The sequence below is a fragment of the Corvus hawaiiensis genome, chromosome 2, assembly GCF_020740725.1.
Source record: "Corvus hawaiiensis isolate bCorHaw1 chromosome 2, bCorHaw1.pri.cur, whole genome shotgun sequence".
NCBI lineage: Eukaryota > Metazoa > Chordata > Aves > Passeriformes > Corvidae > Corvus > Corvus hawaiiensis.
In genome coordinates, this window is record NC_063214.1 from 2,612,013 (window position 1) to 2,638,773 (window position 26,761).

The window sequence follows — 26,761 nt, forward strand, 5'->3', positions numbered from 1 at the left end:
CACTAATTAAATCACAGTACTCTGCTAAATTGGAGGTTTAAATTAGATGTGCTGTTCAGAATAAGAAAGAGGTGGTCAGAATTTGTAGGCAACTAATGGAAAAGACTTCTGATAAAACAGAGTGGGGAAATTCAATCAATCAGTCTTTCCTTGCATGTTTGAAACTAAGTATGGTGAAAAACATAAGCAACGTTCTAGATTAAGGAACCATTTACGTTTGGATCTTTTCTCTTTTACAGGTGCCTGATTCAATGTTGTGGAGAAAGTATCAGATGAGGAGTGGTGTAAGGAAACACTACATGAAGAAGCATCAGTTTGTTTCCCAGTTGGCCTTAATCATGAAGCAGTCTCAAATTCCTATAGAAAAACATGACCTTGATAAAGACAAAGCACATTTTCTAGAAAAAAAAACTCAGAGAGGAGTAATAGGAGCTCTGCAGGTCTTGAGTCCAGAAAAGTTGCTACAAAATCCCCAAAGTACCAGTTATCCAAAAAGCCATGTTCATTCCAAATGTATGATTGAAGCTCAGTGGCGTAGCTTTTCTAGCATGAAAGTTGAAGGACAATAAGGCATAGAGGTGAGCAGGCAGAGAAAGCAGAGGTGTTCATTGCCTTGTGGAAATACAACCTGCCAGTTCTGAAAGCTGCTTTAGTTTGTGTGGTTCAAGTGTATCTATCCACACAGCTGGGAAGGAATCATTCAAGGAGGTGTTACATTCTTGCCCTATGGATAAATACATAAAGAAACCACTCATTCGTTTTATTCAGAGTGTGTGAGTCCATTATCTGCTCAAAAGCATGGAGCTCATTTCATAAACTTCTACTCAGAATCCAAAGAGGAATGTGGAAAGAAATATTGAGATAGATGGAATGCTGGAATAGCCAAAAACTTGAAATACAGAACAAGCAGGAAAAAGTGAGTTGTTGTGGTATTGTGTGAGTCTTAAACACAGTGGAAATCAGATCCATGCAGGAGAAGCCCTTTGCAAGGTGTCCTGTAAAACATCTGCTGTAGGTGTGGGAAGAGCAACACAAGTGATACATGCACAGATTGTGTGCATGTTAACAGCAGCTGATGGAAAAAAATCCAGAATATTAAGGGGTTAAACTTGCATGACAGAGCAGAGTTAAATTGATATTCTGCAAGTACAGAATCTTGTACTTGGCAGAAGAAGGTCCCTCAGCTGTTGGTAGGACTGACAACAACTTGAGAAGGCAAATAAAAGCAGAGCACATCAGGTTGGGGTGAACAAAAAGGTCAGGAAGGGCCTGTTTCACATTTGTGGTGTTGCTTAATGGTGGTGGGCCACAACTCAGTGCTGTCACTACTTACTTACTGTCTAGAAAGGAGAAAACAGGGATCCTCTCAACCTTGAAGACACACTGCAACCCTGTTTAGTAGCATCCCTTGAAAGGAGAGCCTTTCCCAGAGGCTGGTGAAGGAGTTATTTCAATGTTAAGCACTTTATTCACGATTCACTGCTCATAGGAACAATGAGAATGCGAAGACAGGAAGTAGGAGTCCTTCAGCTCTGTATGGAAAACTGAAGTACAGATTTTGAAACCAAAAAGATGCCGTTGTAATTTTTGGTCTTCCTACCCTAAAGCAGAGGTGTGGCAAACATGCACATTGTCCAATTACTGTGCTAATTTGTCCTCTAATTTATCTTACACTGTCTTGCCACATCATATTTTTTTTTTTATTTGGGATCCTGTTCTATGAAATTTGTAATGGGTCTGTAGGCAGGGAAGGCACAGTGGTGAAAACTGGTGTTCATCCAGAGTCATCCCAGAAATGTAGGACAGCACAGAGTAACTGTTCCTGCTCAGCTGTCACTGAAGAGTTCATCCCTGTGTGTGTAGGGCTTGAATCAACAGGTGGGTGAAAATTAATGAAGAAAAATCAGGGGGTGCATAAAGCCCCCTGTTCATTGTAGGAATGGCTCACCCTTGCAAACCCAAGGGTTCCTCTGTAAGACAGCCTGTGAAGCAGTTCTGGAACATAAACTCAGTAGTTCAGCAATGCCTCTGCTAATAATCGTCTGTGGAAGTAAACAGATACTTGCATTAGTTCTGCTTTCTTTCCCCTTCCTGTGAGGTAGAAAGAATGCAAATTCAAAATCATGCTCTTGAATTCTAGAAGATTTTGCCTTAACTTTGAGTTTGATTAACATAAAAGGTTATAAAATTATGATCACAGGTATGTGTGCATTACAGGAATCCCAATTATGGCCCACTTCCAGAGATTTGTACGACGTTTGAGGCACCAAAGAATTTTTTTTTTGCAGTTGCAAAAAACCTGATTTAAATGTTTAAATGCATCATTCATTATATATACATATATACACACTTTATATATATTTACATGTATAAATACGTTAAAAGTTTTAAACATAAAGTTAATGGGGTCCTTATCAGACAAATGCACTTTCACATTTTTTTACTTTCAAGATACCAACTAATTTTTAAGGACCCAGTTACTGTGTTGAATGTTCCCAGGCTCCCCCTTCTTTGCTTGACATTGCTTAAATATATTTGGGAAAAAAAAAGGTTCATTTTAAAGTATTACAGTTCTGAAAATCGGAAAACTGAGTCAACAAAGATACAACAAAGATGTTTGTGTAAATCTTTTTAATGTACCTTTTAATCTTTGGTGCTTTTTTGCCTTTTCCCTGGAGCTCCATGTGTTTGAAGATGCTTTAAAAACATGACTGAGACTTGTATTATCTTTGGTTTAGGTGTGTAGATAAATGCATCTGTGTACATGCATAAACTGTGACCATAATTTTTTGTACCTGCATTAAAGTAATTTTTGTTCAAAGATGCTTTTCTGGAACACCACCATTTGTTTCTATCATGTATTCAGTGTGTACACTCTGGAGAACAGCAAATAGGAATTCTTACGTAGGTGAAGATGAGCATCACCTAACAATTATCAGGAATCTGTTAAATTGACTTAAAGTAGCAAGTGGGTGGTAACATTTTAAAATTATTATTTTCGCTTCAAAAGACATTGCATTTTCTTTAAGCTACTCTCTGAAACCTGTTGGTATTCTCAGATAGTTGCAGTATTGAGCAACTTTAATCAGAAGCAAAAAGATACTTGGATCACATATGGAATAATTCTAATCATGTGTGGAATAATTCTCCATGCTTTTTAAGGATTCTTTAATATCTTGAGTATTACCTCATACTAAGCCTGCAGCTTCTAGGGCTGAAAACAGGTTACAAATCTTGAAAGTTGGGGTTTTTTGGGTTTTTTTCCCCAGGCATTAAGCATTGTGTGATATAATTGGAAACCCTTCAAGATATATCTCTTTGATTCAATAAATCCTGAAGTACATGTGTAATGTAAGCCTCCAGCCACCCTAAAGCGGCCTGAAGTTATACATGAGCTTAGGAGCTTTGTTGGATCAAAATTCGTGCAATTCAGTGCTGATAATTGTATTTAGTAACATTCCTCCAGTTGGATTTGGACTTTCTTTTTCAGACTGTCTCCTCTAACCCCATCATGTTTCACTGGAAAGGTCATGTAATTTCTAATTTCAAAAAGTTGCCGCTTGGTGTAGGCACCTTTCATGAAAAAAGGAATACTGAAAATAGGTTGCAAGTGGTCATATCTGTGGGGCAAGGTCACTGGTACTTTGGTTATTTAGCCATATTCATTAAAATTATATGAATTGTATAGTTTGGATAATTTATAACATTAAACTTTGTGATTTTAATATCACATGGAAGGTTCAGCTGTACTCATTTCTTTTATTGTTTAACACCAGTGCTATGGACAAAAGACCCAAAGGGGGTGGTAGTGTTACTATTTTCTTAATTTATTTGGTACTGTATAACACCTTTCTGATTAAATGCAGTGTATGCATTTTGGGACTCTTAATTTGTAAAAGCTGTTACAGGTTCAGCAAGAAAGGAAATTTGTGCTTCCTTGTTGAATGTTAAATTATTTTACTTTGCATTTTATATAAGAGTACAAATTAAAACTGAGCCATCAAACTGCAATAAATCTACAGTAGTGTTTCATTTTAAAAACCTTTTGTACTGTACATAGATTTGTTCAATAAAACATTGTCTTTGTTGTTGATAGAAACTGATTTTGTGTTTTGGAGAATCACTCTGGACATGCTGCTGTGATGTTCAGTGCTACTGTGTTACATTTGGTACCTGAGGGTTGTGTGGCACCTATGTGAAGATGCCAGGTCTTGATGCTCTGGGTGTGTGGATATTTGGATTTGAATAGACCAAGCTTCAAAATGGGGGCAGCAGTTAATTCCTAGGGCTCAAAATCCAAATTTGGGGCCACAGCCAAGTCTGAGTGCAGCTGTTTTAAGGTACCTCTGCTTCTGGTTGGCTGTCAACTCCAGACACAAAGACAGTGTAGTTGCTTCTTCTTCTGGTTTTTTTTTTTTTTTCTTTGGAGAGTTCAATACTGCCCTCTAAAATTACTGGATAATTTAGATTTATTATTCACAGTCCTGTAAATTCCTAACTTTCTTTAATTGCAGATTTTTGACTTTTTCTGCAAAGTTTTGGAAGGTGATTTTTTTTTTTTTTATGTGTAACTTGAAACTTACCTTTATTTTCTACTTTGGATAATTTTGACAAGGTCCTTGCCTGAGGAATTTAAGTGTGGGTGTAAGGGTAAGGGGCCTCAGGTACATTTTGCCAGCAAAAATATTCCTCAAAATGGCAGTGTGTACATTAGCCATTTAATAAACTCATTGTTGACTGTATTAACACCAAATGTAAACTTCTATGCCCCTCCTCAGATGGACAGGAGACAGAAAATACAACAAAAGCTCTTGTAGGGACTCCTTGAATTACAGCAGCAATTTAATGTTACAAGAGTTCTATTCACCTTTTGGTTTCTATAGGCTAATAATTTTCCTGTTTCTTCCCCTTTGGGAATGCCAAGTGCTCAAGTCAATTAAAAGTTTGAATAACAACTCTAAAGGGAATTTTGAGTTATGAGAAAGAGAGGAAAAAAATGAAACCTACTTCTGAGATTATCCCCTTCCCACCCCCCACCCACCTCCAAAGGGGAAGCACTTACAAAGTAAAGTAAAATATAAATATATTATAAATAGTTATAAATCATTCTGCTGAAAAGGCTGGTCTTGGTTTAGAACAAGAAACGGGCTGTGGAGAGACATCAGTCCTGAATATTGAAAAGTCTCTCCAATTGCCCTGATGCCAGTGCACTTTTCCTCTCTAAAGATTAATGGGAATGTTACCATTCTGAGGCACCCTGCCCTTCCCTTCCCCTCCCATCCCCTCAAGTCTTACAGAAAACAGCAAACATCTCAATCTAATTTTTAAAATGGCATCTTGATGGTTGTTTTTGTTTTTCCCCCTGAATTCCAGAAGTTTTGGATAGGTATGACTCCCTTGAAGGCTGTAAATCTAAATAAAGGTTTATTGAAATACAAGCAAAATGAAGCAAAGATAATTTATATTTCTCAGATGCATTGTCTAATTTGTAGTTTGCAGGATTGATAGTAATCAAAAATATTAAATCAATGTACACGTGAGGGGAAGTTTGGCACTGCAGACAATAAGCATTATTATGTTAAAGCCTTCCAGATCCTTCAAGACTAAATTTTTATTTGAATGTTGAACTTAAAATTCATGGGCAAAATTGTTTCCGCTGTTTCTGGCTTATATGGAATTCATTGCTCCAGCTCGAGAACAGCTGTTACTCAAGCTGAATGTCTGTTGGTTTTCCTTCTGGTCAACGTGGGAGATCTGCATGGACTTCTTTTAGATCTCAAAGAAGAAACCATCGTCTAAAATACAGGAACATGTTCTCTGTTCCCATCTGTGTTCCCTCGTAAGTTTACAAGGTCTTGAGGGCAGGCATTCCTTACTACAGCTCTGAGGGCAGGCATTCCTTACTACAACTCTGAGCAGAGCCCACCCGTAATGATGAGTCCAGTTGCTTGTGCAAAAGAAGCACCATCAGTAATTCTAACATCTTCTGTGTGTCTCTACAGAATCTGGGTCTTCCTGGTTTTGAATTCCAGGCAGCTTTAGCATGAAAATGTGGCCTCCTTACACATCCATGTTAAAGCATGGGGCAGAGGAGTGTTGGCTTTTTTTGCCACAGAGAGGTCAAGCACTCGTTGCACCTTTATGTTTCTTGGCATGTAGCTTATGATGTTTAGCTCAGCTGAAGTTTCTGCTGTCTTCTATTCCTTTTTTTGTTCATCTTTCCTCCTTTCTATTTTCTCTCTCTTTTATGAAGTGTCCATCACTGGTTGTTCTGCCCCTGACAGAGAAAATAGTGCCAAGTGGAAGAAGAGCAACACGAGGTTGAGACCTTGCATTTAGTAAAAAAGAATCTTTGTCTAAATAGGACTTCATTTCCTTGAGCAGGTGCTGTGCTGTTGGATTTCCCAGTCCTGGGGACATGCATCACTTGGGAGCATGCAGGTCTTGCCTCAGTCACAAGTGGATGACTTGCTTGCTCCCCATGGGGGCTGCATCTCAGATGTTCAGAGATGGCTTGGTCCAGATGAAGTGACCGGCGGTAGGAATCACAGAATGACATCAGGGAATATTGTGAGCTGGACAGGACCCACAAGGATCATCGAGTCCAACTCCTGGCCCTGCACAGGACAGCCTGAGAGTCACACCCGGTGCTAACAGCATTGTCTAGACGCTGCTTGAACTCTGCCAGGCTAGTGCTGGAGAGAAGAACCTTTTTCTAATATCCAACTTAAAGCTGCCCCGATACAACTTCAGGCCATTCTCTCGTGTCCTGTCACTGTCACCATGGAGAGGAGGTCAGTGCCTGTCCCTCCTCTTCCCCTCACGAGGATGTTGTAACTGCAGTGAGGTCTCCTCTTGTCCCGCTGAAGAGACCAAACCCTCCTCGTACAGCTTCTCCTCAAGGCCCTTCTTTGTTGCCCTCCTTTGGACGCTCTCTAATGGCTTTATAACTTTCTGGTATTGTGGTGCCCAAAGGTGCCCCAGCACTGGAGGTGAGGCCGCCTCAGCGCAGAGCAGAGCAGGACAGTGCCCTCGCTGTCCCGGCTGGCCATGCTGTCCCTGATGTCCCTAGGACAGGAATGTCGCCCCTGGCTCCAGGGCACTGCTGGCTCACAACCAGCTGGCCACGGACCAGGACCCACACATCCCTTTCCATGGTGCCGCTCTCCAGCATCTCACTCCCTGGAGCTCAGCACGACAACTTCACGACGCGATGGAAGGGAAGGATACACTCAATTATAAAGTCTCCCTGTGTATAATACATAATCTATACCTTTAAGCCCGCCTCCTCGCGGCTTTGCTCCCCCCGCGGCCGTTCCTCCGTGCGGAACCTCGGTGCCGGCCGCTCTTTCCAGCCGGCGCCCAGCGCTGCACCGGGCGCGGCCCGGCGGGGCGGTCATGGCGGGCCCGGGGCTGAGCGAGCGGGAGCGGGCGGGGTGCCGGGACCTGCTGGAGCTGCTGCACACCGAGGAGCTGCTGGCGCTCACCGACACCGTCACCAACCGCCTGGTGCACCCGGAGAGCCGCCAAGGTGCGCGGGCAGCGCCGGCCCCGCCGGCCCGGGGCCTGCCGAGCGGGCTCCGGGCCCTGCCCGAGCCCCGCGCCCGCTTGCCCGGGCCCGGCGGCTGCGGCGGTCGGGGCTGCCCGGAGTGGGGGGCCGGGGCTCGCAGGGCTGCGCTGGTGCGGGGGTCGCTGCCGGGAGCCTTCTCCTGCACAGCCCAGCAGCTCCGGGGGTTGGCTGCTCGGAGCTTGGGCTTGTTCAGGCCGAGGAGGTTGCGATGGTGAGGGGTTCGTGGCAGATCAGCTCTCAAGCGCATCTTTTCCCTCTCTTAGAGCCCTGCAGCGAGCTGTGCCCTGTTAGTGGTTAAAAATACCGAAAGCTCAAGAGTCTCTCGCTTTTGGCGTCAATCACATTTGCTTTCAGGTTTTGAAAGGGTAAAACACAAATTTAAGAGTGAACTTATTTTTTGCAGAACACTTGCAGTTGTGACTAACCCCCATCACTTTGTTGAGATTTGTTTCATAAAACTTAATTTTTTATGTGAGTTACTTGAAGCCACTCAGTTGCCCTGAAATACACTCATCCCAAAGCCTTGAGTATGTTTCATGTGATGGAACTAAGACCTATAAGATTTGCCCAGCACATTTCTTTAGAAGGTCCTTTGCCTGTAGTTTTCCCTTACTTTTCTAATCTACTTTTTTGCAGTGGTTGTAGGTTACATTAAAAGATTTTTGTGTTTTACTTTAGCTATTTCTTTCTGGGTAGATTTAGGGTTTTTATAGGTCCCACGTTAAGTACCAGCCTCAGTTCAGGTGGGAGCTGTTTGCTGGAACTGCTTTAAAAGTGAATTTAAGTTTGTCAGGTTTCCCGATTCTGACACAGAGCCTTTTAGCTGAATTTTTTTATTGTTTCCTTTCAATGCACTGTTGTTGTGTTAGGTTGCATTTTTTTATGAACATGGGAGTTGTAATCACATTAGTGTGGAAATAAAACAGATTTCATTCCATTTCCAGCAGCCTTGAGAAAGGAGGTGGAACCTCGCTTCCACAAACTACTGTACATTGCTGAAACACTTTACTAGAACTCTTGTTCAAGAAATATGTTTGCAAGCCTTTGGGTGTATTCTGTGTCTGATATGATGAGGGCAGATTTCAGTTTACAAATAAATTTTCAGTCTCTTCATGTCGTGCCACCTTGTCTTGTACTGTGTTTGGAGGTCAGGAGTTTAAGAAATGGCACAGGTTTGGGGTTTTATTTTGAAAGAAGCTACCACTAACTTCAATTTCTTTCCTTGCAGAGGCCATTCATGCCATTCTGGTGTACAGCCAGAATGTGGAAGAGCTTCTGAGGCGCAGGAAAGTCTACAGAGAAATCATCTTTAAGTATCTGGCAGCGCAGGGAGTTGCAGTGCCTCCTTCCTCAGAGAAACACCTCCTCATCGAGCATGTGAAGCAGCTCTGGAGTGGGCAGCTCACAGCACGAGCCTTGGAGCCAGGGCACAGAAAACCTCCTGCACAGGTGAGTGCTGCTGCTGGAAATCCTCAGGGTGCTCAGCATTGCTTTCAGCATGACCAGTGGAAATGTGGCTCTGCACTTCTAGGAAGGTCCCAAATCTTTTTGACTCCAGGTCGGTTTGGTATTTTGGGTTTATTTGTTTGAAATGACAACATCTAAAGGTGTCTGCTCTGTTTTCCACATTATTTGAACTCTAACGTGTGGGGTCTTCTCCATGCTTGGAATTTTTAAATTGTCCTATAAGCTAAAACAGAGGATATTCACAAATAGTTTTGTGGGTTCAGGGACAGCTGAAAACAGTATGAATGGCCCAGAAACCCTGCAGAGACCCTTGTGATTTTAGTGAGTTTATATATTGTTAAAACGTGCTGTTTCCAGCCGCGCCAGGTCGGTGCCGTTTGTTTTCCCGTGGTATTTGTAGCAATTAATACAGTGTCAGCAAATGTGTTTTGGCAATAATGCGTTATTTTGAAGTTCAAAGCTTTGCCGTGTAGCAAATCCTCGTGGTGTAATGGCCTTGCAGGGTTTTATTTGTAGTTCTAATTGGCCACCTTGCTGTGGTTCAGAGCCCTCGTGGGCAACAGCCCCACCTCCTGGGCTGTGAGAGCTCCGTCCCTGTTGAGAACCTGCTGCACTGAGCTTTCTCTCAGGGATTAACTGATGACAGTTAGGATTTAGCTGAGAATTGTTTTCAAAACAATTTTCTGTATGTGCATAATTCGGGGAAAAAAAGGTTTCTCTTAGCAAAGTTCTGTGGTTGATGGTACATAAATGAAGTACTTAAAACTCATTCACAGATTAAAAGAAAGTAAATTAATTTATTTGTCTCATACATCTTTCTTTGAGTTTGTTTTCTCTCAATTCTTGTGACCCTCACCACTTTGAAGAAATGGGAAACCTGAACCTATGTAACAGAATTGGAAATTAATTGTGGTGAACCAAATACAGCATTTCTTTATAGAAATCTCCAAACTTTCCATGCTTAATTACTTAATATTTGTAACACAATTTAATACTTACTAGACTTCGGTCTTAGCAAACTTGACATTTGATTTACTTCTAAAAAAAAGTCTTGCTGTCAAGTCACAAATACTGAGAAGTCCTACAAAGTAATTGTACATTTAGTTCCAAAAAATGACAGTTTACATCCTTCCCTTGCCCTTTTTCAGTAGAACCAGGATTTTCCTCATTGTTTATAAAGAGCCCAAGACACTGAAGCACGTTCTAGGTGTAATTCAAGGAACTTGTCCTGGTTCTCTAGATAAGATAATCATGTTTGCAAAAATAAATGAGATTTTATTTTGGTGTTTCTCTTCAGGTACTCTTGCTCAGAACACTTAAAAGGTTCAGTATAAGTCTGTGCATGATTTGATGTTTTTCTAAGCGATAATCTTGCTAAATAGTTCTAAGAATAAAATTTGCCTCATTGCAGAGTCATGGAAATGGACAGAAGTCACCACAAGATGACATTGGTGGTCTAGGAGGAGAATTCTGCCAGTGGTACTTTGAACTCTTGAATTCTCAGCATCCTTTAAGGATAAAATCCGAAGCCACATGGGGACCACAGCATTTTTGGGAGGACGCCAAGCTGAAGTTCTGCTACAACACGTTGGAAAAAAATGTGGAGCAATATGTGGGGGCAGACATGGTGAGCCTGCGCCTGCTGTCCTTGGTTAAGGAAGAATGTCTCCTCTTCAACCCCAATCTGCACTCCAATGGCCTGAAATGTGCCATGTCCCCTCATGGACTGGCGCTGGTGGCAGTGGCTGGTACAGTGCACAGAGACAATGCTTGTTTGGGTGTCTTTGAGCAAATCTTTGGGCTCATCAGCTGCCCCACGAGGAATAACACCTGGAAAATAAAAGTGGTGAACCTTAAAATAGTGGGACAGAACTCTCTGGAGCCTGGGATGCAAATTGCAGAACCTTCCATAAAATACGAGTCAAACCAGCTGCGAGAGTTCTACGATGGGAACGAGCTGACTGTGTTTGAGCCTCAGAAGTTCTGAGCATTTTGCCACAGCTGGGTGAGGGGCTGGGTTGTTGCTGCCTTGCATTTTCTCTTGTCTGAGTAAGATTTGCTGGGAGGCAAGCTGAGATACAGGGTATTAACACGGGTGATGCTTGTGGGCACTTTCCAAGAGCTCTCAAATATTTCAAGGGTATTACTTCAGGTTTTGCACGGTCATTAGAGTGGAGTGTGGTTATTCATGGTTACATTTAAATATGGATTGGCAGCAGTGTGTAATGAGGGTTCACAAATTGCAAATGCTCTTCAGGACACCAGTTTTAACTCTTACCTGAGCTATAGCAGGAGGTCATTGCTTTTGGAACTTGGGAGGGCAAGGTGTCTAAATGGACCTCTGAGTCCCAAGAAGACCAATGCAAAACCCAGAACAAAACACTGTGAGTGGAGGCAGCTGCTGTGGATGTTCTAAACGTGGTTTAATGGGATGGTGCAGGGGACTTGGCATTGTCGAAGTCTTTTTGTTAACTTTTTGCATTAATTGCTTCCTGTCCTTTTGCCTTACAGTTCCAACTTCGTCATGGTTACACACAAATTGTTCTGTCTGTGTCCCCAAGCAGACAAGATTGAGATGGTTGCCCATTTCTAGCACTGACTGTCTTGGATCAAGAAGTGAATTTCAAAATTTGCAGCAACACTGTATGAACCAAATGCTCTGACAGTTATTTTGTATATAATTATACAAAACAGAGTATACAGCAGAGTATACAACAAGAGTATAGAACTGTTATATTAAGAACAGAGTTCTTGATATAATAGTTGTGAGTTTTGTATGTTTTCTCAAAATAACTATTTTGTTTACTCTGAGCTGCTCTATTACAGGTACTGAAAGTCAGTTTATTACCACTGGGTGGTTACAATGATAGGTCACACTAAGAAAAGTATCCAATTACAACTTAATAACTGAAATTTTTGCCAGTGTAAAACTTGGGGTTTTTTTTTACTCTATTTATTTATAGGGGATTAGGGGTGAAATGAGGTGAAAACTTCTTCTCTTGCATCTTGTTTGGATGGTCTGGGAGTTCTGTTTTAATTTTCTAGCTTCACCATTTCAAGTTCTGAAACCATAACCATTCCTCATAATGTATCAAAACCAAAAGAACTGTTCCCAGGTTTTTCATGGTAAAGTATGGCTGGGTGAGTGGAAACAAGAAGTTTCAGATATGCACAGAACTGATTTTTATGAACTGATTTTGCTTTCTTCTTAAAGTTTTCTAAAATAATTTCTTTCCTAAGCAAAAGTTGAAATGCTGTGTTGGAATGTTCTTTGTCAATAAACAGCTGAGTCATGGCTTCTTCAGCTACTAATGCTTAATAATTAAAAAAACAACCAAAATTTAAAATTCAGAAGAAGAGTTTCCTCATCCATGTTGAAATTTGCTGCCTGGAATTCCACTAAATATTTTGTTGTTTTGATTTGTAACTGGCAGCAGAGCTGTTCCTTTAGTCAGTGTGTTAAATATAAAGTCATTCCAATTCTTTATGCTTGATAAGTTCAGAGTGCAGAATACAAGGAGCAGTGTGGAAAATCAGCTTTTTACTGAGGCTGGTACCTCATGGACTTGTCCTGACTCCTTCAGTTACACAGAGTGCACAGGAAAATGTTAAATTGTCCCAGCCTTGTGACCCCTGTAAATCCCTGTTCTGTGGCAGTGGAGTGGGTGCTCTGTGATGTAGTGCTGACCTGTTGTGCAGCTGATCAGGCTGTTCACAACCTGCCTGTGCTCATTAGCTGCTGCATGATAACTGCTTTCTTCACAGGCTATCTTGGATATTTTTCCAGTTTTTCTGTTGTTTAGGGTAAATATCCTTACCGAGGGTTCCAAATTCAATTTTCAAATCTTTGTCACAAGCAGAATTTTTTAAGAGTAGAAAAACATTGACTGTGGGGCAAATGTGAGAAGGTACTTTTAGCTTGACTTTAAGGAAAAAGTTAGGACTTGTTTAAATGGAGCTGAAATTGTTTCTGGACTTGTTTGAATGGAGCTGGACTTGTTTCAGAAAGCTGAAATATTTAGAGGAGTGATTTCATTCCTCTTTCTAGATGCTGCTGTTCAGAGCTGAAGTAATTAATTGTTGATTTACCCTTGGAAGAACTGGACATTTTAGTTGTATTTAGGAGATTGAAAAAAATTAAGTAGAATTTCTTCAAAACTGTTCTCATCCATTTTCCTCTGTTTCCTATCACTACAAATATTTTCAATAACAGTTTCTTATGTCCATCACTACCACTTAAGCTGCAATGCTAAATTTGTGCTTTCTAGATCTCTCTGGTGAATAATTTGATATAAAGCAAAATTCTGATTTGCAGCAAAGCATGTGGAACTTTCTGAATATTAAACAGTGGAAATCGTGTCCCTGTGTGCTTTCTTTGGATGCTCCCCATGAAATGAAGTTTTTAAGTGTATTCAGGAATTTGTAAAAGGTGTCGAATAGTCTTAATCTGTTTAGACTTTGTCATTTTTTATTCTGCTGAATTTTTCCCCTCTTATAATTGTCTTCATTATGACAGGAAATCTCTTATGTTTCCTTGTCACAAGGTGCTTCTGCTTCTTTCTGCATTGCTTGCTGTTTTCTTGCAATCCATTATCTATCTTGATAGCTTGTTCTTTTTCCCCTAAGAGTTGGATAAGGGTAAACTCTGCAAGGTGATCAAATTCTGTAAAAAGAGAAGTGCAGGCCTTCGGTAAAGATATCAACAACCATAGCATTTTGCTTTTAGCTCATGCAATGTACTTCCCTTTTCAAAGCATTTTGAAGACTTACTGCACTTTGAAAGTTTCTTTTTCAGGGCACAAAGTAGAAATCTGAAGTTAAGTGTGGGTGTAACTGCAGGAGTGATGACAGTGCTGTGGCCATCCCTGCTGCCTGCCGGAAATCCAGGGGCTTGCTCGAGTCTCAGCAGGCGGCAGGAGTGGCCTCTGGGTGACATCTGGTGGCAGATTCATCACTTGCCTGGAGCCGCAGTCCCGATGAGACTGTGTAGAACAGGCTGCTTTATCGCACTCCTTGCTGGCCACAAAAGACCCTAAAATTGCCAGGTTCCCCCGTGCCTTGATCTAAAGGAAAGCTTGAAGGAAATCCCTCAGCCCTTGAGAAGCATCTGAAAGGATGTTTGAGGATTTCAACCCATCTGAGACATCAAGCTGGGATTTTCAGGATATCTGTTGTTCTAGGGTTGTAGAGGAATGGTGATAAGGAGGCTTCCTGGTGATAAAATCCCAGCTGCCTTGTTAACAAATACATTTCTTTTGGCATCTGCTTCCCTTACTTGTTTTTTTTTTGTTTTGTTTTTATTTCTACTATATACCCTGCTCTAGTGACTGGGATTGTTAAGGCAGCATAGCTGCTTTTTCTAAATGTTGCTTGTAACTGCAAATCTTAATCACAGGCCCAAGGAGAGGAGGATTGCCTTCATTCAGAGGTGCATCATGCTGTGTTCCCAGTGTACATTCTTTTTCTTCCCCGGTTCTTACTGAAAATGCCACGGAAACAGCCAAATAAAATACATTAGAAATCGTGTTTGAACAGAGCAGCTGGACATGCCCAACCTGTAACATTTTGTATAGAGCAGAATGAAAACTGAGAAATTTCTGATCTTTCTTGCATAAACTTCCAGAAAGAACAAAAATACAACATTTATTTGGCTTGTTGTCAGTAGTAGTTGCCCTTACAGAAGCTCTTTAGAGACAGGGGTTAGAACAAAGCAGAGATTTTTGTGAAAGTGGTGTTTGTGCAAAGAGTCATCTGCACAGGAGCGAGGGATGTGTAATTCCTGCCCAGCCACCTCTTCTCTGCCCTCTGAGAGCATAAATTGCAAGGGAAAGAACATCATGTCGTACATGCTGCCATAAATCAATCATTTTATAACCAGTAAGAGCCAGAGCTGCTCGTCTAGATGAAGTTTGGGTGCCTTGCCAGCATTTTCCCACATAAGACTATTGAAAGGAAATGGTGATTTTCAGTAACTTGACTGTGATTTAACAAAACAGAGGCTCATCTTTGATAGCTGAGCTTTCTTCCTCCTCAGCTGCTGAAGTCTGTTGTCCCTAATAGTGGACAGGAGCAGCTTTCAGGTAAGGAATGAGTGAACAAACTGGGGATTCTCCACCAGGAGAGGTGGCTTTGCTCTAAGAACTCTGGAAATGAGTAAAACTAGCAGGTACCATACCCACACCTTGTTGAACACTTCCAGGGCTGGCGATTGCACCAGTTCCCTGAGCAGCCTGTTTCAATGCCTGACCATCCTTGCAGTGTGGAAATTCTTCATAATACCTAATCTAAACCTCCCCTGGCACAACTTGAGACCATTTCCTCCCTTCCTGTCTCTTACCTGGGAGAAGAGAATGATCCCCGACCTCACCACACCCTCCTTTCAGGGAGATGTAGAGAGTGATAATGTCCCCCTGAGCCTTCTCCAGGCTAAACAACCTCAGTTCCCTCAGTTGATCCACATCAAACTTGTGCTCCAGACTGTTCCCAACTCTGTTCCCTTCTCTGGACACACCTCAGCCCCTCAATGTCTTTCTTTTGTTTCAGAAGCCTAAAGAAAATCACTGCTAGTGTCCTGGATAACTCCAAGTGTGCTGCTTGAATACCATGTTATAATTTCAAAGTACCAAACCAAATGCTTTGATTTTTCCTCTTGGCAAATTCCAGAACCTCCCAAGCACAAGGAGGAACATGTTCTTGGGTTCTGTCTTGACAGCTGTCCCAGCCCTGACTGAAAAGACTATTTTAGATACCCCTGGCTGTCACTGGGTCATTTGGGTTGTGTGAGTGAGTGTTCGCACTGAGGTTTCTGCTGTGTCTGGCAGTTTTGTCCCAGAGAGAGCCCTTTACAGTGCCCTGAGTGCTTCTGCTGCAGGAAACATTTTAGTGCCAGTCAGGAGGCTGCTTTTGAAGAAAATGCTGTGTTTGCTGCCACACCCACAATCGCTGTGATCTGATTCATGCTACAGAGCACTCACTCTGGAGTTCCCTTGGGACAAAACTGGACCAGGGAGATCCTGCAGCCCTGTGGCCGGGATACCCTGCTCTCTGTGAGGCAGTCAGGCTGCAGGAGCACCCTGGAGCTGGCTGGCAGCAGTGCACCAACACATTTAGAGTTGCTGTGCTGGCAGCATCTCAGCAACAGCTGTTTCATGCTCCTGTTGCACAGCACTGTTTGGTAAGGTAAACACAGCCTAAGGGTGATGAAAATGGTAATATGGCCTCCTTAGGATGAAATTAAATTATTTTTCATCCTAATGGCTTCTTAAAATGTGTGTGTATATATGTACATACGTATTTTTAACAAGTCTTTCACTCACTTTCTAGCATTTCCCTTGCAGGATTTATATTTCAAGTGGAGTAATTGTCAGCTCCTCTTTAACAGCAATAAGCCGTAAGACATGTCAGTACTTGTTCATCTATTCCTTTTTCTCAGTTCATTAGTGTTATTTATTGCCTGGCTGGATTTTGAGTATTAATGAATTCTCCCCAAAGTTTGCATTTTTTATTGAAATAAATCGATCCGTTTAATATCTCTTCAGTAATTACGTGTTTAGATGTATTTGCACAGTGCCCCAGCTCTAACGAGATTAGTGGCAGGAAAATCCCATTCTGCGGATTAGCGTGATGTATTGAGTTGAACTTTAGGATTTTCCTCTGGTGCTTCATTATGAAGGTTTATTACAGAAAAACACTTTGTCTTCAATTACTTGCTGGCTGATGTGCATCTGAAAGGCTCAGATGAGCAGTCATTTTTTTCCTCTGAAATTAGAAACATCAGCTTATGAGATACAAACTCTTTAAATGCTGCCATTAGAAAGGCATCTTATGACACTAAAAGGTTCTCAGTATTTTCAGTTCACAATTCAATTTTCCATTTTGTCACATCTGGGACATTCTGACAGTGACCAAACCATGAGCTCTCTGCATGGGCAGTGTCTGCATGGCCCAGCAGCAACGTGGCTTGACCTGAGGAACTTTTATGTGGCTGAATTTACTGCCAGTTAACACAAAGTTTGAATTGCTGATTTGAGGGGTGAGAATGAAGGAAACAAATTAAGAAACCCACTTAGAGAAACGCCATTTCTCTCCCTTCCCCAGGGACAGCTTCAGTCAAACACCTTCCTGGTCTCCTCATCCTTTGCTTTTGCTGGGTGCTACCTTCAGTCCCTTGGGAGCACCCCTGCCCTGCCCTGGGGGTCCGGGAGTTGCAGTCCCTCAGGGATGTCACTTAGCCCAGTGTGGCTTGGCTGTGGTCCCTCAGGATTGTCCAGCTGTGCCCCCCTTTGGCATGAAGTACCTCCTTCCAGCTGTGGCCCAACAATGTCTCCTGCATCTTCCAGGGGATTGTCAGCCCCTTGCAGCTGCCCCTCTCTTGAAACCTGGCTGGGCTGGGGTGCTGTGGGTTCCCCTGGCTTCCTGCAGACCATTTCTACATTAAAAACTTGTGTTGGTGACAGAAACTGGTAAATATCCAAGTGCTACCACGGCACAGATGACTTTGCAACTACTGTAATATCATGAAAGTCTCCTCCCAGCTGTCCCCAGCAGCTGCTTTCCCCAGATACAATGGGCAAGGACTCTGCTGGAGGCAGGAGAGCATTACACAATTTACTTTGAAGTCAGTGAGGGGTTAACAGCGAGGACAAAGGCTTTTAGAGCAACAGAAGGGCAAATTCTTCCCCAGGTGAGTTGAATTTCAGTGCTGGTTTGTCTTCCATGTTAGTGACCCAAGCTGGGATTGTGTCATGGATCTGCCAGGTTTTGTAGGAGCCCAGGAGAGCTGGTTTGTCACTGACAAGGCAGCTCCTGCTTCACCCCAGGAAGCCACCCCTTTACAGCTGGCTGGGAACATGAGCAGTGTCACTGGTGACAATAAAGCCACTAGATCATAAAAATACCACGTTAAAACATTCTAATTCAAACACTGTTAAAGAGTTTTTGCATCGGGGGAGAAAACCACCCACAAGCAATTTTGCACTGCAAGTGCAAACACTGTGTTTGCCCTGAAGCTTTTACATATGGAAGAGAGGGCTTGGATTCCAACCTAAAAAAGTTGGATACTTCCAGGCTATGGCTGACAAACTTTGGCAGTGGGCTGACACTGCTAAGCGTGATGGAGAGAAGTTTTTTAAACCCTGCCATGGAAAATATCTGGCTGTGTGTTCCACAGGGAGAAGCTGGTGTGTGGATGACTCCTGTGACACAAAGAGAGAGCTCTGCAGCACCTGGGAAAAGGCCACCCACCCTGTCCTCCACAGACCTGGGAAGAGGTAAAAATGCCTGCTTATCCTATAAAGTGGTTTTGGGACTTGTGATTCCACATGTAGGAAGTTGCTGAGCAGAAGTGTCCTGCCTCTTGCTTGCATGATGTCAGCTGTGATTTCTCATGTCCTGGAAGCCATAAGCATTCTATAAATGTGTAAATTTAAGTAATAACTATGTCATGTTTCAGTTGCATGGATGCATGGAGGTGGTGCAGTTACCTGGGACAGTTCCTTGTGTCTAATCCACTTGGAGTGCCCTAAATCGGGACTTTTCATCAGAAAGCACATGTTCTATCTCCCTGTGTGCTTCCCATGGCCTCCTGTAGCCTGGGCAGGGCTGGAGAGAACGAGAGGCTTTGTATTTCCATATCTGCTCACAGTAACTGGAGCATTACAAATTAGGAAATGGGCTTAAAATTAGTTTTACTTCTTTTATCTTTTAGTTCTCACCCTTTCACTTTGAAATTCTGAGCTCCTTGCTTCACTTGCAGATTCTTTCTGCTCCCAGTGTCCCCACAAGACAATAATCCAGTCCATGCTGGAAATCCCTAACATTTCCACTGTGCAAAAGGGAAATGGTGCTGCTGGAAGGTTGTTTCCCTTCTCCCAGCCCCAGTGGTTGTTTAAACAACAGTTTAATCAGAAAAATTTAAACAAAACCTCTTCAATGTCTGTTTTTAACCTGAGAAATGCTGGATCTACTGTCTCTAGATACGATTTTTGTAGTATTCCAGTTTTTAAACAGAAGTCAAATTGGGCCAGAAAAGTATGGCTTCAGGCCCCAAGTTGAAAGTGAAGGGCTGCTGGATTGGATTTCTGTTTGTAACTACTTTTTTTGAGGTGTAGCTTGATCTCTGCAGGTAAAAGTTATCAGATGAACTGTGTGCTTCTGAATGGTACTCAGGATGTTTTAATTCCAAATTCTTGCCTTTTTTTCTTTGAATGTATATGTGGCCTGTGTGCTCTTCTATATCTTTTCTGTCTTCCTGTCTCTTTCTTCCTTCCTCTTCTAATTCCCGCTTCTTGGAACATTTTGAGTAACTTAACTGCAAAAGGGCTTAAAGTTTGCCAAGTGGAATGGGCCAAGTTAATGCTCTGATAAGTGTTTTATGTAGACTGGATGTTGTAGTAAACCCTTTGCCAAAGTCCCTCGATTTTTCTGGAGTGCCAGTAAAGTTGTTTTGATCTCTTGAGAGAATATCTTGACACTATTTTCTCAACTACTGAGTGCACACTAGGAAATATCCTCAAGGAACAATGCCAGGTTGAATATTGCAAGCTCATTAGGGTTCTTCTTTCCTCCTTCTTTTTTTTTCTCATTTTTTTCCCCATTTTAAATCCAGATGTGTTTCCCAAAGCCTGAGGTGAGTAGAAAGGAAGTTGTCTCTTGGAGCAGTGCTGGGGATTGCTCTCTTGCTTGTGGCAGATGTTGCCACCCGAATGCATTTATTCTTTTATTTAATGTACAGACAGAAGTGTCCCTTTTCCTTTTCAGCTGAAGTAACATTTCACATTGATCAAGTCACTTTCTTTATCTAATTTGGTGCCATCCCCAAGGAGTTATTCACAAAACTTTGGAGGCTCGTGATGTATCTCTGACAGCACCATTACCTCTGTATTTCCTTAAAGGGAAGATTTGGGATGAAACAAGGAGCTCTGTTCCTGTTCCTGAGCAGAATTAGGGATGGTTTCTGTGTGCACCCAGAGCAGGTTGCTTGTTCAGTGTGTTGGTCACTCTAAATGTCCAGAAGGAAACAAAGTGGCAGATTAATTGTGAGGGGACAGTGACCCACCTGAGGGCGAGGGGGTGTCCCCTCTGCTCTGAGCCCTGGGGAAATGCAGGGGCCAGGGAGGTTTATCTGCTGGTGACAGGTCCATGAGGAGAACACGCAATCATATAAAAAACTCCAGCAAGCACTTAGGACCTTGATTTTGAGAAATCAGGGAAAAAAATATTTCCCAGCACTTCCTTCCCTGTGGCTTTTTTCATACTTTTGAATTGAGCCGTGGTTTGGAATCCACAACCTGTGGGAGGAGTGTGGTAGGCTTTTTTCTTCTTGGCTTTTTTTTCCTCTGTTTTGAAGCTTTATTTTGTGTCAGGACATTGTACAGTCTCCAGAAACACAACTCAGACCTGGCGAAGCCGTGCTGATGCCTTTGGCTGGTGTTAGCTCCAGCTGAAGGATGGGAAGGGGATGAACTGTTTGCTGAGAAAACAGGTTTTTCAGGCAAAGTTCTGTAGGAAGAGCTGTGAGTTAGGAACGCTGAGCTCAAATGTTTTATTCTATTTTTCTTTGGCAAACCCCAACCAAAGAAAGGTGATAGCTTCCAGCAGTGTTGATGTGTAGGAGCAGAGGAGAAATAGTCAGTGCTTTTCTCCTCCACCTCCAAGGAAAAATGGGATCAGAGGGAGCACGCTGGCCTGTTTTGCTGCGCTCCAACCTCTGTTCATGGGTGTGTAGATGAAAATAAAAGGGTTTTAATTTGTTGTTGGACTGTAGATACAAACTTGCAGCGCTGTTCTGTTAGGATGATAGAAAGTGGCTGTTGTTGTGAGGAAAGCTTTTCTAAAAGCTTCACGTCTGAGAAATGGCACTTGGAAAATCAAACTGCAATCCAATGCAGGCAACTCTATAATGTAGCTATAACTCATTATGAAAAACACAAAATAAATCAATAGGGTCATCAGCTGATACTAAACCATGTCTCAGAGCTGGGCAGGTTTCTGTGTTGTATTTGCCTGGTAATACAGATGTCTGAATTCTGCTGTGATCAAAGACCTTGCTCAAAATTTACACTACAAATTGCTGTACAGCACAAACCCTCCTCAAATCTGCTTCCTTTGGCAGGAGGTGGTGATAGCAGCAAAGGATTAAAAAAAAAGTAAAAGTAAATCAGTCATTTACTAGGCTTCTTTCTGCTCCTTGACATTATTTTCAATGACTGTGGCATCAGTGGCACTGAATGTGGCTCTTGGGGCCACGGTAATGGCAATACAGAAGCAGAAGCAGCTGCACAGGGAGTTGATGCTGAGGAATTGAGGCAATTAGGAAAAGGTGGTGCTAGAGCTGGGTTGAGTCAGGTGTGAAAAAATGGCATCCCCTCATCACCCTGAAATGTGGTGGTATCAGTGATCACAGGGAGAAGAAATGGTTTTCTCAAACCGGGCACCTTCCGAAAGAAGGGAAAATATTCAGAGGTAAAAATCAGAATTCCAGCCAGCATTCAGCTAGCTACACAGTTATTCAGAGCTGAACTTCACAACAGCTGCACTTATAATGCTGTTTTGCAGATCTAACACTTGCAAGATGTGGAAAATAAAATTCAGGATGAATTTTAAGAACGCAACAGGAATAAGAAGCGTGGCAGATGTAGATTTAGGGTATTCTGCACTTTCTGAAGGATTTGTTTTTAATGTGAAGCATGTACCTTCACACTCTGTAACATGTGCTCTGATTCCCTGACAGATTCGTTCTGCACAGTCCCACTGGAATATTGGCGCTCACACCATCTATAAACAGACAGTCAAGGTTTGTGTCTTTCAGGATTGGACTTCATTTTATTTACTGCATGGTCTGTGGAGGTGGCAAGAAAGGGAATTCATCAAAAGAAGCATGCAATTCTCCCTTCCTCCTTCCCTTTATTTATTTATTTTTGGAACTTGAAAGCTTTCAGAACTCTTCATTATTCCCGGGGTTCATTTTTTATTCTTTTTTCCCAGTAGGAAAGCAGCTAATCTCAGCAGGTGAGGGGCAGGGCGATGAGCTGTTGGAGACAAAAGGCATTCCCAGAGATCATCACAAGAGATAAGGGGTCCTCTGGTGATTGCCAGGGCTGATGGGCTGAAGGGGACAGGCTGCAGAGGAACTGGGGGGCTGAGGAGCAGCTGGGTACCTGCGGGCTGGGGGAGTAGGGGGGGATAGGTACCCTGCTGAGCAGGAATAGGCACAGGGCATGGGCTTCCAGGGGTCACAGTGGGGAAATTTGCCTTTCCCCATGGAATGTATTACCCCTGAGTGCTGTGTAGGTATTTGTGGGATTGCCTCCCATCTGGCAGATTTAATGCTGGTGGAAACCCCCGTGTATGTGGTGCACTAGCGGTGTTTCCTTGTGGGGTACTCCATTTGCTCCAGCCTGTCTGTAAGGAAAAACCCTACAAGCAGGAGTCCCTTAGTATTAAGTGGTAGAGTTGGAAGTGATACTAAGTTTAAAATATTTTGATGTAATTTAATCAGGAGTTTTGTTGGTCTTTGCCCCAGGGGAAGGGAATTTTCAGTTTCTTTTCAAAGGACTGTTTCAGCACTCAAAGCCTGATGAGCTGAACCTCTCAGCAGACTGGGAGTAGCAGAAGATACACAAAAGATAACGGCCATCAACGACCATCAGCTCCAAACATCACCCCTGGCATGGTCAGAGACACCTGGTCCGGAAAAGGCTGATAAGAGAACCAAGGAATGAGAACCTAATTAACATCGAAGGCGAAGAGATAACCAGTAGGAAGCCAAATCCTAAGAACTCTGTGACTTGGGACCAATGAATATTGAACCAATGAATTTCTACGGGTTTTTGACTGTATAAAGTATGTGAAAAATCTAGTAAAATTGACGTGTGATGGAATGATTTCCTCTCCACAACCCGGGCCATGTGTGGAAGAAACGATTTCTGTTGCACATCCTGGCCAGAGCAACATCCTGGACAGAATAAAGTAATGCCTTGATTCTCTTACACTAAATTGTTGTAGGAGAGTTTTTGTTTTTCCCGCAGTTTCGGTGATAGTAGGAGACCGCTCAAAATGACGCATGTTACAGAAGACTGGGAAACTCTTTCAGGTGCACTGCCACCCATAGTTCGTGACCAGCAGCACAGAACAATGTCAGACATTCACTTTGAGGACACGGCGAAGCAACTGCCCGCAGAACGCTTGTGACAATCACATTTCTTTCACAGAAAAACCTCTTTCCAGCTACAAGTAAACACGAGCAGGATTACAAAACTTCGATGAGAGCGTCAAAGCTGGAATAAGGAACTTCAGTGGGAATGAGAAAGCGAGGGGTGGCTCGGAGAGAGCAGGATGGAGAAGGGAGCGGTCCCCTCCGCTCAGGGTGATGCTTATGGGGAATTTAGTGACCTGAGCCATAAAAGCTGGGCCACAAACCCGGTCAGAGCTGCGAGCCGTGGCAGGGAGGGCTCGGGAGGAGCGGGCTGAGCCCCCGGCCCCGCTCCATCCGCAGTGCGCGCAGCGGCCGCGTTGCGGAGCTGTTGCCCCGCCGTGGCGGCGCGGCCACCGCGCTCCCGTCCCGCGGCCGCCGCGCGTCCCACGGGGAAAAGGCAGGAAAGGGAGCTCGCCCGTGCCAGGGCGGGTCCCGGCAAGAGGGGGCGAGCTCCACAGGCGAGTGCCACGGGATCACTCGTGGGTACCGTGCTCTCCTCCGCCCGCCCGGGAGGGATCCCGGCGCTGCATCCCGAGCGCACCGCGCGCATCGTCCGTGCGGCTGGAGCCCCGCCTTGCCCGGCCAGGTGGCACCTGGCGGTGTGGGCCCTGTCCCCGAGGCTCTGCAGCTGCGCCGGGCTGGTTTAGCATCGCGGAGCCTGCGGGAGCTGGGAGGGCACTGCCTTCCTCCCCTGCCTCGCTTCACGTAAAGCAGGGAGCCACTGCGGTCCTGCAAGGAGCGGGTGGCTGAAGCAGTCAGATTTCGTGACTAAAACCCCACAGTTCTGCCCTAGAGTCTGGGGACAAACTCCTGGATGGGGTTTGCCTGGGGTACAGCCGTGTTGTAATGGAGCAACAGGTACCGGATGGGTTGAGGAGGCGGCAGGAGAGCAGACGGTGACGCTCGTGGCGTGCTGTGATGAAAGCCAAGAGAGGAGGTTTGGTGCTGAGGTGACTGGGAAGGGCTTGAGATGGCCACTGAGGTTGCAGTGTGAAGACATTCCCGACACCAGTGCCTGCTTCCCCTCTTGAGGGGTGCTGTGGGCAAGACTCCAAACCCAGCTCATGGCTCGAGTTGGAAGGGCAGCAGTACCAATATTGGTCATTTCATTCTCGCTGAAACCCTGGCTGTACAAAGCTTCATTCTTATGCACTGCTCGCTCTGTGCAAGGCTTTTTGCAGCTCAACAAGCCTTGCCCAGGTCTGCAATAACTTGTGATGCAGGGAAGGCACCCTAATCTTGATCTGAAAAATTTAAACAAAACACAAACCACCCAGCTTCACCCCTTGGCAGTTCATTTCAGGGGGTAGCTGTTGAAAATGTGTACTTTGCTTTTCATTTTCAATGACCTGGATTTAGCTGTCAGCCCCTGCCTGGGGTTATTCCTGTCCCCGCTAGGCCCAGCCACCCTTCCTAGAGCGAAGGGACCGAGGGCTGTTTGCATTAGGGATGTGTTGCCGGCCAAAACCTTGGGCTGGAGTTTGTTTCCTTTGTGAAGAAACAATGTCTGTGCTGTTGGCGATCCCCATCCCACTGAAAAACCCTCTTCCTACTCCTGCTGTGACAGTGACAGGCTCCAACCTGGGACAAGTCCATGGGAACAGTGGTTGGGAGGGCACTGGCTCAACACTTTCACACTGGAAAAGCAGCATTTGGAGAGAGTGAGGAGCTTTTACCTTGGCTCAGGCCCACAGGCTTTCTTCAAAATATCCCTTTCACATGGAAATTCTTACCAAGTGAAGATTGCTGGCTCCGGCTGGCATGTCAGCCACGGCAAGAGACACAAAGTTTGTGTATCAGTGGAAATACGTGACACAAAGGAAGGGGAAGTGGCTTGTTTTGTGCTGGATACTGTAATCGGCCAGCAGCATGCAGGGAGTCTTTGTGGCAGGGCTGGGAGAAGGGGGAGTGGGTATAGGAAAAGAGAGCTAGATTTATTAACAATAATTCCAAATAATCAGTTTTCTGCTGGAGGCAGCACCACTGATCTCAAATTTCCCTGCCTCAGAATCACTTCTTGAGTCCCTTGCCTGCTCCACGTAAAGCCCTGGCCAAGAAAGCACACCTGCATTAACTCTGCTGCACGTAATTTATTGAGCCACTGTTACCACAATGCTTTTTTTGTTCCCTATCACCAGCAAAGCAAAAGTAACTCCTAGCATGGCCATCCTGCACATTGGTTTCTAGTCAGATTGCACTGTGCAAACAAGGCAGGTGCTGCTCTGTGGTCCAGCAGTCTCTGCATTGTGACTGTCTTTGGAGATTGGCCTATGCCAAATTCCCAGATTTTTCTAGGAAATCAAATCATACTTTTGTGAAAGAAAATTAAAGATGGAGAGGCACCACTTGATCTCATCTTTCTTACCCCAAGCCAGACAATCAGGTACTGAGCATCAAAAGCATACTCCAAATTCCCACCTGAGGTGTCTGGTGTCTGCAACATCTCACAGGAACCTTGAAATTTCCTTGGAAAAGACAAGTTATGTCTCAAGGGAAGAAATACAGTCCGTGGTGGACCCTCACAATGCACTTGACAGTGTAGAACTACTGCAGCATGAGCAAGGGTGAAACTAAGAGTGATTCACCCCTTCTGAACCTGCTCAGAGATTGTGGGGATCTGGTATCACCAGCTGGACTTTCTCTGTATTTTGTTGTATGGTCACTTCCATCAGGCTATCAGGCTGGAGCTGTTGCAGCAGAGCTTCCTCATCTTGAGGTTTGAGTCATCTCTTGCTTGAGAGGCTTTTTGAGAACGTCACTTTTCTTAGAAACTTCCAAATGGTTGATTAAAATTTATTCATAAATTAGTGAAGGTGATAAAGAAGTGCAAGGTGATGGACTTGGGCTGTGGGAATTGCAGACATGTGAACCTCAGAGCCCCTTCCAGTGCTTAAAGGGGGCTTATATAAAAAAGGCAGAAAGTGTGTTGGACAAAGGGAAGTGCTTTCAAACTAAAATAAGAGAGATTTAGATGGGATATTAGAAATAAATTCTTGACTGTGATGGGGGTGAAGCCCTGGCACAGGGTGCCCAGAGAAACTGTGCCTGCCCCTGGATCCCTGAGAGTGTCCAAGGCCAGGTTGGATGGGGCATGGAACAGCCTGGGATAGTGGAAGGTGTCCCTGCTGCCCGTGGCAGGGGTGGGACTGGATGGCCTTTGAGATCCCTTCCAACCCAAACCATTCTATGAAATTATTATAATCCAATTTCATGCACACATCGACTTCAAATTAAATTATTCTCTCCTTGAAATTTCTATTGTGATTTTATTTATTTTTTTTTTAGTCATTCTGAACAGAAAGAAAAAGACTTATTTTGAAACTTTGGTATTTATTGTATAATTTTCATTTCTTCTTCCTGGAATATAAAGTGAACTTTATGCACATCTCACTTCAATTCTGTGGATATCTGGAAATTTATGGGGAATGAAACAAGAGCTATTGAATTTCAGTGCATTTTAAATATCTGTCAGCATCAGCTGCTGCTCTTTCCTACAGGCCTACGTGGTGCTGTGTCTCCACGGGCATCTT

At 43.7% G+C, this 26,761-nt stretch overlaps 2 protein-coding genes across 3 annotated transcripts in view; both read left to right on the plus strand.

The window, feature by feature from the left end:
* The window catches only part of ZNF654 (zinc finger protein 654), a 30,564-nt gene extending 26,461 nt beyond the window's left edge, over positions 1 to 4,103 (plus strand). The window contains exon 9 of the mRNA XM_048294161.1: positions 240 to 4,103. Coding sequence (XP_048150118.1) covers positions 240 to 247 — 8 coding nt within the window. The 3' untranslated portion in view covers positions 248 to 4,103. The remainder of the gene's footprint in view (positions 1 to 239) is intronic.
* Positions 4,104 to 7,393: 3,290 nt separating this feature from the next.
* Positions 7,394 to 23,032, plus strand: C2H3orf38 (chromosome 2 C3orf38 homolog). 2 transcript variants are annotated; one of them, XR_007201695.1, is made up of 6 exons: positions 7,394 to 7,531; positions 8,799 to 9,019; positions 10,449 to 11,042; positions 18,207 to 18,306; positions 21,768 to 21,830; positions 22,560 to 23,032. XR_007201695.1 is itself a non-coding variant. In XM_048295129.1 (3 exons), exons 1-3 carry the CDS (start codon positions 7,399 to 7,401, stop codon positions 11,022 to 11,024), a joined length of 930 nt encoding a protein of 309 aa, XP_048151086.1. In that variant the 5' UTR covers positions 7,394 to 7,398; the 3' UTR covers positions 11,025 to 13,396. The 2 variants fall into 2 exon arrangements, 1 of the variants encoding a protein (XP_048151086.1); XM_048295129.1 differs by lacking the exons at positions 18,207 to 18,306; positions 21,768 to 21,830; positions 22,560 to 23,032 and having other exon boundaries at positions 10,449 to 13,396.
* Positions 23,033 to 26,761: the final 3,729 nt, after the last annotated feature.